A 17,108-nucleotide genomic window follows, 5' to 3' on the forward strand; every position below is an offset into this window, starting at 1 on the left:
ACGGGAACACGTCCAGCCGGATCAGTTGGATGCTAGAGCACCAGGAAACACAGGCCCTGGAACCTATTTTTTTCTCACACCCTCCCCACCCCATGGTCTGGACCGTTTCGGAAGAAAACTAGGGGGTGGTTCTCTTGCCACCAAAGGGAGTCTGTGTAACACGCCATAGGACGTAAAAGCCAACAACAAACCAAAAACTTATTGGTAAATATATCTTGCCCTTCCTATATATGTGATTCTTGCTTACCATTCGCTTAAATGCAATGCATGTCCGAATGAAATTACATGTGTACATTAATACTACATTTCTATTACTTTAAGTCGCGTTGTTGTTACGGTAGGGTAAAGCCATAATGTAGCCAATAGGCGTTTTGCAGCCTTTAATAAACTCAAATTAACATATAAAACAATATAATTGATCTTGCTCGAACGCGATGGGAAATTACCTCGATCACAAAAAGAGAACTGTAGTGTGTAGCCAAACTGTTGCCTGCTTCCATTTCGATTGCGATTTTAAATTCGACAATATTTATAATTAATGATATTGACGTCATTTCCTGTTGTTGTGAAAGTCGAGTTTCTAAAAAAATCACACAAAAGCAACTCTTTAGTCCCGTTTTTATGTATAACTAGGTGAATATTTCACTTTTACGCATTGTCTGTTCCTATTATTCGTATGATTGTATTGTTGTAATGTTATACAGATGTGGTTTTGTTTCAAAATTACTGCATCTATCTTCAGTGAAATTGACCTAATTTCTTTTACGTCTTATGCCTATGAGTGAGGCAAAATGGCTTGTTGTTTTAAACATTTTTTTATCGATATTTCAAATTTAATCGATGTTGTCTACCCTCACGTCATCAGAGTCCCCTATGGCTGAACATGAAATGCTGAATTCTACCCTTTGAGCCATATGATCAGTCAGGGTACAACTACAAGATGTGCTTCACATAATGACGTATCATCATATTTTAAGTGTTGGCCAATACACATCCAGTATTCTCAATAAGAACGGGCTGCCGGCCAAAATGGACGGTTCAAAATGGCAATTCGGCCGGTTCAAATTTGGAAAACTAAATGAATTTTAAGTAGAATAAGTAGAAGCTGGTCGATTACTTTACTTTTTGAGACGGTTCAACCGAAATTTATTGCAAACCCTGTACATCAGATACATACATGAATGCTGACTCTTTGCATCTACCAGGTTTCTTTAATAAGCAGCTGAAGGATTTGTTCAAAGGTCATCAAATAAATTTTCTTAAAATAAATTCATACCCAATCAGTCAGCAATCACTATTATTATGTATAATTGGCTGTATAGGTCATGGCCTTTATTCCTTAATAATGTGGAAATCAGAGTATTATTTAACCATTTTCGTAGTTTTGTATTGAAAAGGGCATCTTTCTACATATGTGTCCAAGCGCAAAAATGCTGTACATTAATGAATGTGCACGCCATGAAGCTGCTATTGGGAAACTTAAATCACTTAAAGGTAATTATTTTTATTATTTTCATCTATCCGACTAGTACTTTTAATATATTTAGTCTGTTTTTCTCTTGCAATTTAAGCTGATTGTTTACAGACAGATTACTAATATGTTGTTTATATATATGCAAATTTATTTAATTTCTTAATTAATAGACATTTTAATAATTACCATGTGCTTCTTAAAGGATTTGATACTTACGATAATAAGATAAATCAATTTACATTCCTCATAGGATAAATCAATTTACATTCCTCATAGGATAAATCAATTTACATTCCTCTTCAGGTTCCTCAGACCTGCTGTAAGCTAAGACAGTCTGGAGGGTTATTTCACATCATGTGTTAAAAAGGCTGTATGTTTGAGAGGGTTCCAGATGAGATTAGAAAATGTTTGAACACAAAGATACGAGAAAACGAAGTCTAAAATACCAAATGTTAAGATTTTTATATTGTTTCACTTTTATACAAATTATTTTTTCAACATTTGAACTGTGTGTTTTCTGAATTCCAGATCAAAAAAAAAATCTTGGTGTATGGAAGTTTATGTTTAAATTATATTATATTTCAATTAACGCTCTTTTTTCAGCTATGTAACTAGTACTGAAAACTGAACAGATATTTCTATAGAATAATTGGTTCATGTTCATTAAAAATGACTCCTGACATTTTGTTATTTCTTTATATCTGTTCTGTTTTCAAATTAATTTTTAAAAAAAGATAAAAATGAAAGAGAAAAAAAAATAATATGAGAAAAAAAATGTGTACATTTACACACAATGTCAAATTGTATGCAATTAGAACCAATTTCTTTTTGTGTTAAATTTTGACTATCTGGTGTAATCCATCTAGTTCTTGGAATGCTTTGTTGTTATATATATTAATATACAAATGGTACATTGTAGCTGATAAAACAAAATAAGTTGAAAGAGATTTTACATCAAAGTTCCATATTTAAATAAAAAGAAAAAGGTGAGTATTTTTTAATGAAACTTTTTTATTTATCTTCTTGAATTTATTCCTTTACTAAGAAATACAGAACTTGGTGTTTTAATATTTTTAAGACTCTTTGTGTAAATAGATAGAAGTAAAAACTTTTGTGTTAGTGTTTCATTTTTCAGAACTGTTAAACATTTTTGGCAATGAATTAAATCTGTTATAGCCTTTGAGATAAGGAGTTAAGTGGAGATATAAAATTATAAATTGTAATGTTAAGTATCAAGGAATCATTTATATTAACATTTTAAGAGGAAGTGGAGATACTGATTGATTATTTTTTATTGTTTTATTTACCTTAATTTTTGTTCATCTTTGAAAGGTATGCCTTACCAACTGTAATTATTATGAAACATTTCTCTGTGTATGAGTACATGTTAGTTTATGCTATCTTGAATGAATCAATGTGTTTTTGCTGTACTTGAGGGAGAGTGGGAAATGAATGAATGAAAACAAAACCCATCAATCATGGTGAATGTTGTTCTTCATTTTGTGATGGACTCAATATCGTGATTGGACTGTGTATCATTGTGATAATCCTTGTGTGGTTCCCTGATCAGACTTCTCCCCAGCGCCAGCAAGATAGTCGCTCGTCGTCGTTGATGTGAAGACCGCTGGTTGTCAGTCAGCAGTCAACCTGTTAGAAGATGGTTGACATTGGACCCGATTGCTACTACTTCTACAACTCTACATGTGCAAGAGTATGAAATTGTATAACCATTTGATAATTTAAAAATGTGACTGTCCTATTTGTAAATGAAACGTTTGTTTCCTTTAATTAGATCTGTTTAACCATGTCAGTTTGAGGAACATTTTCAGTACAGCAGCAACTTTGTATGTTAAAAACAGCTCAAAGGCATACACTTACCATTGGCTTGTTTCAACTATTTTGGTAAGCCAAGTGGGCAGTGGGTTGGGCCTTCTGAATGCAAAAATGTATATGTTTGAGCATTGGTAAAAAAAAACACTGCTCACTATTGCTCTATTTCCAGGGTTCTGCATGTATGTACCGGCATGTTGAAACTGCCAAGAACTCTACAGAGACCTGTACAGACTGGTTTGAAGGCAACTGTACCAATCCCACTTGTTCCAAGAGGCATGATAAACAGGTCAGGATACTGTATGGGCTTTTCAAGGTCTTTAAATTTCTGTTGTAAGAATGACAGAAATGTATAAATTGATATCCCCAGCAGCATGCAGTAGTAACAGTACGGTATATAAACTGGTAAATACTGGCGCATGGGTGCTGAAAAATTGGACCCTTTTAAGCAGATTGCATGTTACAAGAGTTTATAGAAGTGCTATGAAGTGTTGCATGCTGTGGCAGTGATAAGATATGTTCTGTGTTTGAAACTTGTCAGCGCCAGTTTCTCATATGGGCCTGATGCGAATACTTGTTGCAATGGCTGTAAAGTTACATACTTGTGTATGAGATTTTATGACATAAATTTTCATTCTAGTGTATTTAAAACAAATAAAAATGGAGTCTGCACAGTTTTTCATTGTAATCAAAAGGAATGTATAGTATCTCTCCCTCTCTCTCCCTCTCTCTCTCTCTCTCTCTCTCTCTCTCTCTCTCTCTCTCTCTCTCTCTCTCTCAAGCAATTAAGTCAATTAGTCATTGTGTATTAAAGTAGTATTGCTTTTATATTACAGAAGCCGACCTGTTTTTATGAGAGCCAGCCAGACGGGTGCACGAGACCTGGGTGTCAGTTCCGCCACCTGAATCACCGCCCAAACATGTCGCCTGCTGTCCCGACGACTGTGTCCACTGCGGCTGTCACCACCATGCCTGGCTCCCAGCCACCACATACAGGTAGGCAAAAGTAAAGGTTGAAATATAACCGGAGGTTTTGTATTGCTGTTGCTTATCATACTTGTACTTTGTAAGTTCCTTACAATCCAAATAATAGTCACCTTCCATATTTCCAGGACTCCCTCCTGTAAGCTGGGCCCCACCCACAGTACCACCCCCCCTGGGAAGATCAGGGATGTGGCCAGGAGGTCATGCCCCTCCCCCGGGGTTCCCCCATCCCCCACCTGGCCTTCCTTCGAGGCCTTTCCCCCCGGGAGCACCTCTATTTATCCCAACTGTAGGGCCTCCACATCATGCAGTGAGGCCCATCCAGCCGATCATTATCAATCCTAATGAAGGTAAAAAGAATCAACAATTCATTTAATTTATTGAAATTACATGTGAACGGCTGTAATCTTTCTTTTAATATCCTATTAGGGATATTTAGTTTTAAAAACAATCATACATTAAATATCAACTTAAGCACAAAACATTTGTTAAAAAATGGGGTTTTCAATACTTAACATAGTGTTTAATGTAATAATTGTTAAATAATATGTGTCAAAAAAGGCATGGTGTAGAAACTGCATCAATTACATTGATAGGTTTCTGAAATAGTGCACTGTGAAAGTTGACTGTATTTCAGAGTCAGATGTAGAGGCCTCCCCAGTTAAATCCTCCCAGAGAGTGGTAGCTCCACCTGTACTACAAAGCCTCAGTCAACCACCACCAGCGGTAGGTAGTGTTAATAATGCAGACTACAATTATATTGCTGAATGAAATAAAAATGTTTATTTAAAAAAGAAATTCTTAAATGCCTTACTAAAGCCTGCATAAGTGAAGTTGTTGTTTCCTATCCAATTTTAGAAGTGCATGATATTAATTTTGACTGATTTCAGGTTCACAATCCATTGGACTATTTCCTGAATGCCAAACGTTACATGCCACCCCAACAGCCGACCACCTCCTCCATTGCCCAACAGCAGACAACTTTCAATCCATATGCCCGATCCCGTTCTCCTAGTCCTGCTGGAAAAAGGGGATCCCTTTCTCCCGATTCTGGGCATCGCAGGTCGACCAGTCTGGAGCGATTCTCCAGTCGGAGAAGATCAGGGAGTCTGGACCGGAGCAGGAGTCCTCCAGAATGGAGAGATAGGCGAAGATTTGTGCGGAGATCTCGGAGTCCATCTCGGAGACGGTCCAGGTGAGCATTTATGAACAGTACTTGCATATAGGTTTGAATTTCAGTTTTGGTTTTTGTGTTAATGAAAAGATGTAGATCGTTTTGACATGTGACTTGTGCTGGCTGACAACAAAGATCATTTTGTTGAAAGGAAGTTTGAAACATTGAAAAGTTAAACCATCAAATATTTTTTTGAATTGCATTGAAAACAAGTTTCTGTAAAATGCATATAGCCTGATTTTTACAGGAATTATGACTTAAGTGTTTTAGAAGCAAATGAGCATAACATTTAAATTATTGTTTGGATTTCATATGGAGGTACTCTGAAGGGAATTCATACATTGGTACATTCATGAATGCCATTTCAGGAGCGCAGAGAGAGGCAGAGGCCGAGCCCAGAATGTGATTGATAGATTCCGTACAGGTGCGAGCAAAGGTCCTCGACTGGAGGAAGTGAGAGTTACGGGCCCTAAGATCATCTCAATCAAGAAGACAAAGGAAGAGAGAGAGCAAGCTGCCAGTCAGGAAGAGAAAAAAGTTGAGGAGGAGGAAAAACCTGCTCCTGAAAAAGCTTCTGCTCAAAAAGGTAAACTAAACTGAAACACTTCTGCAAAGATAGCTCAACCATTCCCAAGTCATTCTATTATTTTGATATAAAGCATTGAAAAATATATTTTTGCCATGACAATAAGCACACTTATTATATCAGAAAGTTTTGTGCTGATGAAGCTTAAAATGGTAAATTTACCCAAGCTCACTTTTTCAGAATCATTGGGCAAAGGTGAAGATGAGGAAGTTAAATCTCTGGAAGAAATCTATCGTGAGAGGGCACTTCTCTCACTTATGGAGGCTAAAAGGAAAAAAAGTAGGTACATTTTGAGGCCATGGTAAACCAAAAACATCTCTTGTGGCATTCCTATTCTTTGACATTTCTTGTGGCATTGATATACTTTGACAACTCTTGTTGCATTCTTAAACTTTGACATCTCTTGTGGCATTCTTAAAGGGGCAACATTTGCTGCCTCGGCAGCGAGTAAATGGGGAGTGGCTTATTGTAAATTCCCTCAGCTATGTACCTGTCTGTTAAACTCAGTGTTCTATCTTTAGCACACACAAGAGAAATGTAAACAAACAGGGCTGATCAGAGCAGACGATGTATTTCCCCACACTACAATCTTCTTTATGAAATAATTTTATAAAGATGACCAAGCCATCTTTAACAGATGTTTTCTTTGAAATGATCGTTTTCTTGTTCCTGACTGGCATTTTGTTATTTCGACTAAATCTTTTTCTGTATGGGACATCCCTCTCAAATGTTTAGAGTCAACATTCTCATTCCAGTCCAAAATAGCAAGGTTTCTCAGTCTGGAATCCAAAACTAATTATTTTGTCAACATAAAATAATAATGCTTAATTGAATGCATCCACAACCCTAGTGCAAATTAACCTTATTGTAAACGAGTTCAGCAAGGAAAAAATTCAGATAGTGTTGACACCTTTAGTTGGTAATTAAATGTCACTGGCTGGAATCTGGTTTGTGTATTGATAACTGAAAATCAAATGCACATTTCGAGTCAAAAAGGAGGGAACTCAAATACAGTTATACATGAACATTTGCAAGACATGGAACTAGGTACTGCCTTCCTTTAAAATAATAACTTTGGGCAGAATAAGAAGACTCAGAATATGGAACAAAATAATCAGGACAAAGAAATAGTTTACATGACTGAAGAACAATAGGAGATATTCACTTTACCTGGCTGGGATATAATCATTTGTAATGATGACAAAGCTTTCGATAGAAAAGTGAAGGAGCAACTAACATTTAATTAAAGCGACAAATATGAAAACAATGTTACATATTTAAACCTGGGAATGATTCACCAGACTTATTAATTACGTAACGCTTCAAAAGGAAAAAGTGTTAATATCATAGAAAACAATTAGACTAAAATGTAGCATATGAAGCTGATGATATCTATCAATAATTTTGGGATATGCAGGTGGAATAAAAACTTATCAAGGTTTGTTCACTTTTGTTACTACAGTATTTGATAGTGAGGCATGTCGTCTGCTACAAGCAAGCTGCTAGGGATGTAAACACCAGCACGTGGTAATGTTTACAACAGAGAGTTCATAACCCCCAGAAGATCAATTAGCCACTCCCCCGGCAAATTCAAATTTTCAATCTGACAGTTGGATTTTTTTCTCAAAGTCATGTTTATAGTAATGTTTCAAAAACAAATTAAGGATTTTTTATTTGTTTAACCTTCATTCAACATGCCTGCAAAGTTTCATGTCTCAACTTTTTGTAAGCATTGCATAAATTTGGAAAAAGTGTCCCTGATGTGAAACATGCATAAAATTATACAAAAGCTTGCCCCAGCGCCACCTGGAGGTTTATATAGTTCTGATGCCCCTTTAAACTTTGACATCTTTTGTGGCATTTTTAAACTTTGACATCTCTTGTGGCATTCATATGTTTTGGGATCTTTTGTAGCATTCGTAAACTAAGCAAATTTTTGTGGCATTCATAAACTAAGATGTTTCTTGTGGAATTTGTAAACTGAGATGTTTCTTGTGGAATTTGTTAACTAAGATGTCTCTTGTGTAATTAGTAAACTGAGATGTTTCTTGTGGAATTTGTAAACTAAGACGTTTCTTGTGGAATTAGTAAACTGAGTTGTTTCTTGTGGAATTAGTAAACTGAGATGTTTCTTGTGGAATTTGTAAACTAAGATGTTTTTTGTGGAAATAGTGAACTAAGTTGTTTCTTGTGGAATTTGTAAACTAAGATGTTTCTTGTCGAATTTGTAAACTAAGATGTTTCTTGTCGAATTTGTAAACGAAGATGTTTCTTGTGGAATTTGTACACTAAGATAAGATGTTTCTTGTGGCGTTTATAATTTAGATGTTGTCTTCGGGTATTCTTAAATCTAGACATATCACGTGGAAATCATTAGTTACCATTCATGTTCACATGCATTATAAAGTCTATGATCTGACTTCCGTTTTACTGAATATAATCAGTTAAGTATACCTATGATGTAATTCACTTCCTACAGTCCAGGAAAGCAAAAAGAAAAGATGGCAAACTGTGGAAAAGAAGAAATCAGAATCAGAGCGCTCAGACAAATCCACCCAGGACACAGGGTCACAAGGCTCTGTGGATGAGAAAGGAGACAAAGGGTCGGAGATGGATAGCAGCTCGGATGATGGAGGATCAGATATCGACTTCTCTGCAGATGTTGATGTGGAGATTGGGGAGGGAGACTTGGAGGATGTTGGAAGTCTGGAGGAGGAGGAGAGTGAGGGGGAACAAGGTGGGTGTGGAAAACAATTGGGCGCAACTTTTATGTAAAATTGGTTACAGTTTGAAAAATGTTGGTGGCATGATTCAAACAACTGAATATCACGATAAATTAGGTTTGTTTAAATATGATCTATATGATATTGGTTTACTTATTTATCTAAACTTATTTTTCAGATAACAAAATTAAGAAGTCTTCAAGTCAGACTAAAAGCTCTGTGTCTGCTCCAGGTATGGTTATTATATGCAGGTTTACATTCAATTTAACTTACTTATAGATACTCTTACAAACATTTATCTTGTATTTACTTATAACTGTTGTTTAAAAGCATTGTTTTAAAATATACTTTAGATGCAAGGTTTACATGTCAACAACTTAAGTAAGGAATATGTATAAATTGCCTCTGGTAACATTTGTTCTTAATTAGATACATGCATTATGATTTAAATATTGTATTTCAGCCAAATCAAACATTAAGTCCAGGTTGGGATTAAAAGCTCGAGGGGATATAAATAAGCATTCAGCACAACAGCAAACTAGTAAAAAGCGTTCCATTAAAGACCGGCTTGGTGTTCGACCCTCCGGAGATAACGAAAACGAGAAACCAGTCAGGTCTGGGGTTATTAAACTGGCCAAAAGTAGTAAACAAGATGAAATTATGTCAAGAAGTCGACTAAGCAGAGAGAGAAATATCAGAGAGAGTGGTAGTAAAAACATACTGATGGTTCCTCAAATTACTATTCAGAATAAGTCTGTTGGGGATCGTGCACTGAGTCTTAAACAGAGATTGGGGTTAATAGGAGAAGATAGTAATGATTCTGACTTCAGAAAAGGGAAGAAAAAGAAGAGGGATTTGGATGAGGACATCATGCAACTGATTGAAGAAGAACAAATGGATATAGACATTGATATTGATGAAATAAGCCTCCTCTCAAAAAAAGACAAAAAGAAACTGCTGAAGAAATTGTTAGTACAAGCTGGAAGGGAAGACGAATATGATTTGTATAAAAAGAAGAAAAAGCGCGGAATTAGGAAAAAAAAAGAGAAGGATGATGAAGGTAGAGGGAAAAAGAGGAAGATAAATATAAAGAGTGGTTATGAAGATGTGAAGGGGGATGAAGAGGAAGATAGAGAGAGTGAAGACGAAGATTTAGTGTCCATTGGGGAGGAAATTGTACTGGAGGAGGAGGAAGATGAAGAAGAGGAGGGAGCAGAGACTCAAGGTGAGGATGCTATGGGGTTCATGGTCAAAATATCAATTAAACACAGTCATGAAGCTTTACATTGAGATGACTGGTCGTTCTCAATTCAGGTAGTTATCCAGCATTAAAATGTGTACACATGTGGTAAATATTTTGTGAGTAAAACACATATTTGCGGAATCTTGAAAACTATGTTGCTGTGTGTAACATGTAGTGTCAGTATCTGCCTTCCCTTTCTACGTGTTTCAGTCTTAAGTTGAATCCATGCTGACATTCCTGTGTTTAGTAATTGGACAAAACTGGGTTAGTACTGGTTATATAGTTATATATGTAGGAAAAGTTCAACTGATGTACATAATTGTTGCTATTGGATAAATAGAAATGTACAGACAAACTGTATTATCTCTGACTCGTTTTCAGAAAGCACACCAGAGAAGTCTGAAGAAGTGACCCTAGAAGATGATATCAGTCTAGAGTCAAAAGGTAAAAATTGGAAGAGTCTGAAGATGTATGATAATGATACCCATGTTTTTAGGAAAATAACTGATATGATTCCAAAAACTGATCATTTTTGTATGGTGCAGTTCAATAATTCTCAAGATGTGATTATCACTTCGTTCTTGTCAGCTTGAGAAGAAGAGGGTATTGCGGGTTAAAACTACATCTGACATAAACCTTAGACTTATTGTCCCTTCCAATTCAGATGATCTGTCGGGGAAGTCTCTTGAGGAGTTGGAGAAATTGAGGACGGAGAAAGAGGCTCGACTGAGAGAGGCCCTGGAACTCAAGACACTGGACGATATACGGAAACACAGGGCCATCAAAAAGACAAAAGGTAGCCTAAACTTGGCCGCAAATTAAAAAGAATTGCATTGTTTTACTGTGTAATTCTCTTGTGCGTTACATTTACACGTTTTATATGACTATAAAAACAAAAAAGAGGGTCTAACCTTCTGAATCAAAATGATAGAAAAAAGCTTTTGCAGTGATGAAATGATAGTGACTATTTCAATGATTTTGTTTACTGCATATAAATCTGAAGGATTTTTTTCTTAGTTGATATCATTAGTTTTTTATTTTAGTGATATTGTATGTAATATCTTATTTGTAAATATAAAGATTGTGCATGTTATATTGGAACTTATATCATCTATTTCAGGAGAAGACATCTCTGGAGTGCATATCACTGCTGGTCAGAGTAGAAGAAAAATTATCATAGGTTGGTGATAGGTTACATAACTTACATTGTACCATAATTATGTGCTATTCTCTTTGCAACAAAGGGTTCTCTGAATGAGCATGTTTATTACATAAATTATTTTTCAATTCCATAAGTAATAAACTTCTTTTACATTTATGATGTATGAATGGTAATGGAAAGATTTTTGCAGTCTCTGAAGTTGAGGGCAGTATCGTTTTGCTTTTGTACAAGTTAGAAGCAGACATTATAATCAATACTCAGAGTGAATTTGTTGAAAACTCATGACAACTGAAATACCATTTTAGCTCAGTCATTAGTCAAAATAAGATAGTCACCATTCTCATTATTAATGTACAGAAGAGAAAAAGCCAGCCGAGAAGCCTGAGCCAGCAGTTAGAATCACTTTTGACGGGCTTGACTCTTGTGATCCGAAACGTAAACTTGTCCGAATTGGAGGCAATACAGAGCAGCGATCATCAGGCAGTGTGATGAAACTGGGGACAAAAAAGGAAAGACAGATCTACATGCCTCCAACAAGAAAGAAAACAGGTATATACTTGTTTGAAGAAAATAATTTACTTTTATAGTCAATTTCTTATGGCCTATTAGCTATTAAAGTTCATTGAGGGTATGTTGTGTCACAAGAGTCATACAGGACTTGATTTAAATTTATTTTATGAAACAGTTCAAATGACAACATTTATTTTAATACAAATTTGTAAGAATTTGATGGGAAGCTAAAAGCTTCTTAAGATCATCTACTTTGGCATCAAACATTAATGTTTTTATCTGCTTGTCTTATAAATTTAAAATAATGTGTTACCTAGAGGTAAACTGACTTGACTTAATTCATATGTAGTAAAGGTCCATGACTAATGTGCTTTGATTAGTTTATATTGTATTATTAATATCATTGTGGTAATCAAGTAATATTTAGAGAGTTTTATCAATAATCAAAGACAATCTTGCCTTGCAGAAGAGCCTCCAAAGAAGCCAGTAATTGACTCCACCAAAGGTCGGGATATAGTTGATTACAGCGACATGTTCCCAAAGAAGACAACAGCTACCTCCACCACTATCAAGATCAACAGGGTCACTCCAGAAAAAGCGGAGACCAGACCACCTTTAAAACTTAACAAAGGACCACCAAAGGTATTTGTTTTTGTTTTGTATACACATGTTTAATCTGGTTTATAACTGTTTTAACCTATTTAATGTTGCATAGTTTATACTGGTTTATTGATGTTTGATTATCTGAATGTATTGTAATTTAATGTTTGATATCAATAATACTGTGGATTGCAAACAAACATGCAGAGTATCGAGCCATCTAATTTATTTAAAAGGCTTTGGACATACTGCCTTTGGTGTTGTTAGCATTCAAAGTTTACATGAATATTATTTATACAGATGGCATTTGGTATTCTTTGAAACATATCTCAACATGTCCTGTTTCTTTTTTTTCCAAGCTATTTTCCACAAAACCATAGAAAAATAACACTGCATGTACATGTAAAGCTTCAAACACTTATGTGTAATGACGTCCATGAACCTCAAACAGATAACTATAAACAAACATGTATGCTTGAACGATGCCATTGAAAAGTGCTTTATTATCTAAAACTCAGGTTGAAGTCAAGGATGCCACTGTGAAGACGTTTGCAGAAATCATGGCGGAGAAGAAGCGTAAACGACAACTAACCCAACAGAAACAGTTCACCCCTATCACAATGGAGGACTCGGGTATGTTCTGGTTAAATTCAAAGCCCTTTATTCAGGTTAAAGTTTTTACAAGCAACAAGGCATAGTTGTTATGCTGCAACATTTTATGATATACTGTAAATTATACACAATCTAGGAGAACTGTTAAAAGGTGTCGAGTCAATATATATATTTTTGAACAACTGAAATTCTTGCTTTCAGTATTAACTCGTGTCTGTGTAACTTTCTTAAAAGAAGCAAGCATATTAATAATGATGAAGAATGGAATTGTTGGAACTTAAAAAAATCATACAGTTCATTACATTTGAAAATCAACTTTCACATTGTTTGATCCATCTTATTTCAGGAAAGAAATCCAGTAGCTTGGACAGGCTCACCCCTGTGGAGCTCTCTCAGGAATCCTTGCCATCTAGTCTTGCAAACAGCCCAGTAAAACAGGGCATAAAAGCACTCAACCTCAGGAAAACCGCTAGCTCAGAAAATATCACAGAAACTGCCAGTAAACCAGGGAGATGGAAACGAAGGAAAACAAATGAATCACTTGCGACTGAACCTGAAACTGTAACAAAAACTGAACCTAAGAATGTTTCAGAGAGTAGTTTTCAAAATATTTCCCAGCCATTGTCTGTCAGTGCTCCATTAGTGAAAGAAAAGGCTAAAGCAGTTGTTCAGGTCCCAGTAACTAAACCTGATGTTGTTTATGTTAGTGCCAAGAAAGATGATAAATCATTACGAAGTGTTGACGTTGCAGCAGGAACAAAAAGGGAATCTGACCAGCCAAGCCTGAGGTAATATATTGGAGTTTAATTTGTTAAGAATAAAAACTCCTAATGCTTACATTTGAAGTGTTTGTAAATACAATGGTAATGATATTTTACAAAATGTAAAAGTGTATGGTTAGCCATTGACTGACTTAACTTTGTGAGTTCTATATAAATCTACTCCTCTTTGTGAATACCATATGAACAAGTTCTTAAATATAAAATATATGGTTAGATACTAGTATAAACCTAAATATTTTTGTGTGGAATATATATTTATGGGTTGATTTCCAGACTGTTAAACAGATGCATTACAGGTCTAAGTGGGCATTATTAACTTTGAAGCCCTAATGCCAGAAGGAACCAAAACCTTGTGTATTTTAATGTGGCTTGGTACATTGAGGCATTTTATGCTTTAAAGCTGCACTCTCACAGATTGAACGTTTTGACAACTCTTTTTTTTTTTGCCTTGGAACGAGCTAATTTTTGCGTAAAATCCACGGAAATCAGTTATATAAGACTGCTGACAAAAATTAGATCGCAGAATTTTTTATTTAAAATCAAAAATTAATGTTTTATGCATTTTTCTTAAACCGTTAGTAACGGTTTAAGCCATAAAACATTTATTTTCGAAAATAAATATGCAAATCTGCGATCTGATCTTTTGTCAGCAATCTTTTGTCATTGGTTTGTAGATATTTACGCAAACATTTGCTCTTTTCAAGACAAAAATTTGTAAAAATGGTATATCTGTGAGAGTGCAGCTTTAACTAATCCACTATCTCTTTTGTTACAGTGAAACAACTGAGAAGAAGCCCAAACTGTCTGACAGTTTCCTTGACTTCGATGATGATGATCTCCTAGATATGGACGATGATCTTGCTCTTGATGATAACAAAGACCACGATGAACTCATGCGGGAAATTGATGAACTTCTAGCATCTAAATGATCATTAAAAGACATTTTGAATGGATTATTTATGGACAAACAAAAATAAGACTGAATCTTTGTTTTTTATAATATGTGGAATTTGAATTATAATATGTGGAATTTGAAAATAAGTTTTTTTATCAGCAAAGAAACCGATATTAACGGTGTACTGTGTGTAACTGTTGACAGGCATACAGGTACATGGACATGGGCATTTTGCATGTCAAATTTGACTATAACATTTTCAGCGCTTGTACATAAGTGGGTTAATTGTTAGTGCCATCATGTAAGCATTGTTTATAATTATTTCTACAGATTTGTTACTGCTCAAAGTTTGTTTCACATTCTTGAATCTAATGGAATCAAGTTAAGAGTAGCACACTCTATTTTTATTCATTATTTTGTGCTATCAATCACAAACATTTTCAATGCTAAATGAAAGTAGCATCATTGTTCGCTTGTAAATATCGCAATTTATTCACACAGACGTTGTATGCCTACCTAACTTTGTAAAGATATAAACTGTTACTTTTAAACATCACATTTTGATAACATGTATGGCTCAAATATTGGTGCAGAAAAAAAGAATTTTATAACGTCAGTTACAGTTAAAATGTATACCAATACCTATGGTCAATTATCACAAATTTTTATTAAACATTTGACATGTATATTTTTCATAGAACAAACTGTGCTTAACTGAAAGTGCTGATCTCATCATAAAGAGTTCTGATTAAGACATGATTATTGTTAGTGCATTGTGCAGAATTGCGTTCAAACTTAATTTCATATTTTGAAAATGAAACAATTTATGCGAATAAAAATAAAAACGCTGTGCTTTCTGATTTTAAGTACAATATTCATGTAGCAGCAACTGAATTTAAATGATGCTTTTCTGCTCCAAAGAGGAGCTGTTAAATTAATAATTCCAACAGAGTGGCAGCAATCAACAAACTGGTAAATTTAATGTACTTGTTTATGGACAACTGAAGTAGCAAAAACGCCACACTGTACAGCAAAAAAGAAGTCCACAATTTCAAAAGCTACACACAACACTACATTGATCAAGGTGTCTCCTTATAGATGCTAACTTGGCATGGTCGATGAAACTGACTGGCGACGAACCTGGGACAAAAAAGTTAACTACTGTTACGAAGAAACTTTTGTGATGTGCGTGTATTCCTTGTACATTTTAATATATGCAAAGAGAATCAATGCAACTGTTTAAAATGTACTAATAAGGAAATAAATATTTATTTATTGACCAGGTCTTACACGATATCTCCCTGCTCAAGGCCGATGAGATGAACGTGTAGCAAAATTTGCAGTTGGTCTTTAATATCCTTGCTAGGGTCTCGTTTCAATAAGATGTCTTAATCGTAAACCTCACACTAGCGTATATAGAAAGTTATGAAATTCTCCATCCTCCCCAACATCCTTGATGGAGTCGTCCCCTCAATTGCATTGTTGTCTCTCGCCATAAAAACAACACCGAACGTTGCCATCATATTTACTATATTTAAGAGAGGACGGGGTCACTCCGATTTTAAATGCCTAGTTTAAGCCTTCTATAAGTGACCCCCACCCCCAAATCGGGGTAAAGTACACTACCTCTGTGTATTGATCTTAATTTACTTGCCTTCATCCCTCTTATCAGATCTCCAATCTGAGTATCCTGATGTGCAGTTTTGGAGTTTTCATTATAATATTGGACCCTAAATGACCCTAAGCCAATAAACCAATATACAGGAAATTGGCCCCTACTGTGACACCAGTGCAATTAGCAGAAGATGCACAGCAGAGGATTATCATGCCAAACATTCCTTAAACTAGGCCTTTAATTGAAACGCGGAAGCCGTACATACGACATATGCCTGTCATTCTTAATTGGACAAGAAATTGAAAAATGGCTGAGTTGAACAATTAAAAATTTATTTAAATTGAGAAAATGTTAACCTGATGTTGATTTATCAATTTGTATACTGCATGTACGTACCCCAATGGCATGTTTTTTTTATTTAAAATTTTAACAAACTCATGACAAAATGCATTGTTGGTACATGCTCTTTTTTGTTTTACAGTGGGAAAAGAGGGGTAGTGGGTGAGGCTGGAGATTTATACTAGAATAACGAAGAAGTCGTCGGGCTGCACACCCTAAAGTTTCTGATGCAATTTAAAAACATATCCGACTCTGGCAGTTGAAATTATTTTTGACAATCTTTCCTGCCAAAAATGTAGGTCTAAATACTGCCGCACACCGTGACAACAGCAAAACATTGGGCCGATTGTTCAGAACGATTTGTTGAAGTTTACAACGTTTTAAACGTCAAGGCGATGTCGTTCAGTTTTGAACTAACGGCCCAGTGTAAGGTGAAAAAAACAACTAGGAACAAATACATTAGCCTGACGTGGGACTCGAACCCACGGCCCTCAGATTAAAAGTCTGATGCTCTAACCAAACTGAGCTACCCAGGCTCTCTTATTGCACCATGCGTGTTATAGTTTATATGCACATGAA

The 17,108-nt window shown here is 35.4% G+C and overlaps 1 protein-coding gene and 1 non-coding gene across 4 annotated transcripts; one reads left to right on the forward strand and one right to left on the reverse strand.

Annotated features, from left to right (window-relative positions):
* Positions 1-548: 548 nt before the first annotated feature.
* LOC128231323 (zinc finger CCCH domain-containing protein 11A-like) lies at positions 549-15,423 on the forward strand. Of its 3 annotated transcripts, none has more exons than XM_052943985.1 (20): positions 549-633; positions 3,045-3,185; positions 3,477-3,593; positions 4,141-4,300; positions 4,417-4,638; positions 4,926-5,014; positions 5,179-5,483; positions 5,831-6,048; positions 6,229-6,327; positions 8,528-8,785; positions 8,950-9,003; positions 9,235-9,996; positions 10,396-10,458; positions 10,679-10,810; positions 11,135-11,194; positions 11,534-11,725; positions 12,153-12,328; positions 12,805-12,919; positions 13,245-13,686; positions 14,456-15,423. In XM_052943985.1, the coding sequence occupies exons 2-20, from the start codon at positions 3,132-3,134 to the stop codon at positions 14,607-14,609; spliced, it is 3,672 nt and encodes a 1,223-aa protein (XP_052799945.1). In that variant the 5' UTR covers positions 549-633; positions 3,045-3,131; the 3' UTR covers positions 14,610-15,423. The 3 variants fall into 3 exon arrangements, with proteins under 3 accessions (XP_052799945.1, XP_052799943.1, XP_052799944.1); XM_052943983.1 differs by having other exon boundaries at positions 550-1,494; positions 1,778-3,185; XM_052943984.1 differs by having other exon boundaries at positions 617-633; positions 2,911-3,185.
* Positions 15,424-16,990: 1,567 nt separating this feature from the next.
* On the reverse strand, positions 16,991-17,065 carry Trnak-uuu (transfer RNA lysine (anticodon UUU)). Its single transcript has one exon. It is a non-coding gene; the product is annotated as a tRNA-Lys (tRNA).
* Positions 17,066-17,108: the final 43 nt, after the last annotated feature.

Source organism: Mya arenaria, chromosome 4, assembly GCF_026914265.1.
Source record: "Mya arenaria isolate MELC-2E11 chromosome 4, ASM2691426v1".
In the NCBI taxonomy this organism is placed as follows: Eukaryota; Metazoa; Mollusca; class Bivalvia; order Myida; family Myidae; genus Mya; species Mya arenaria.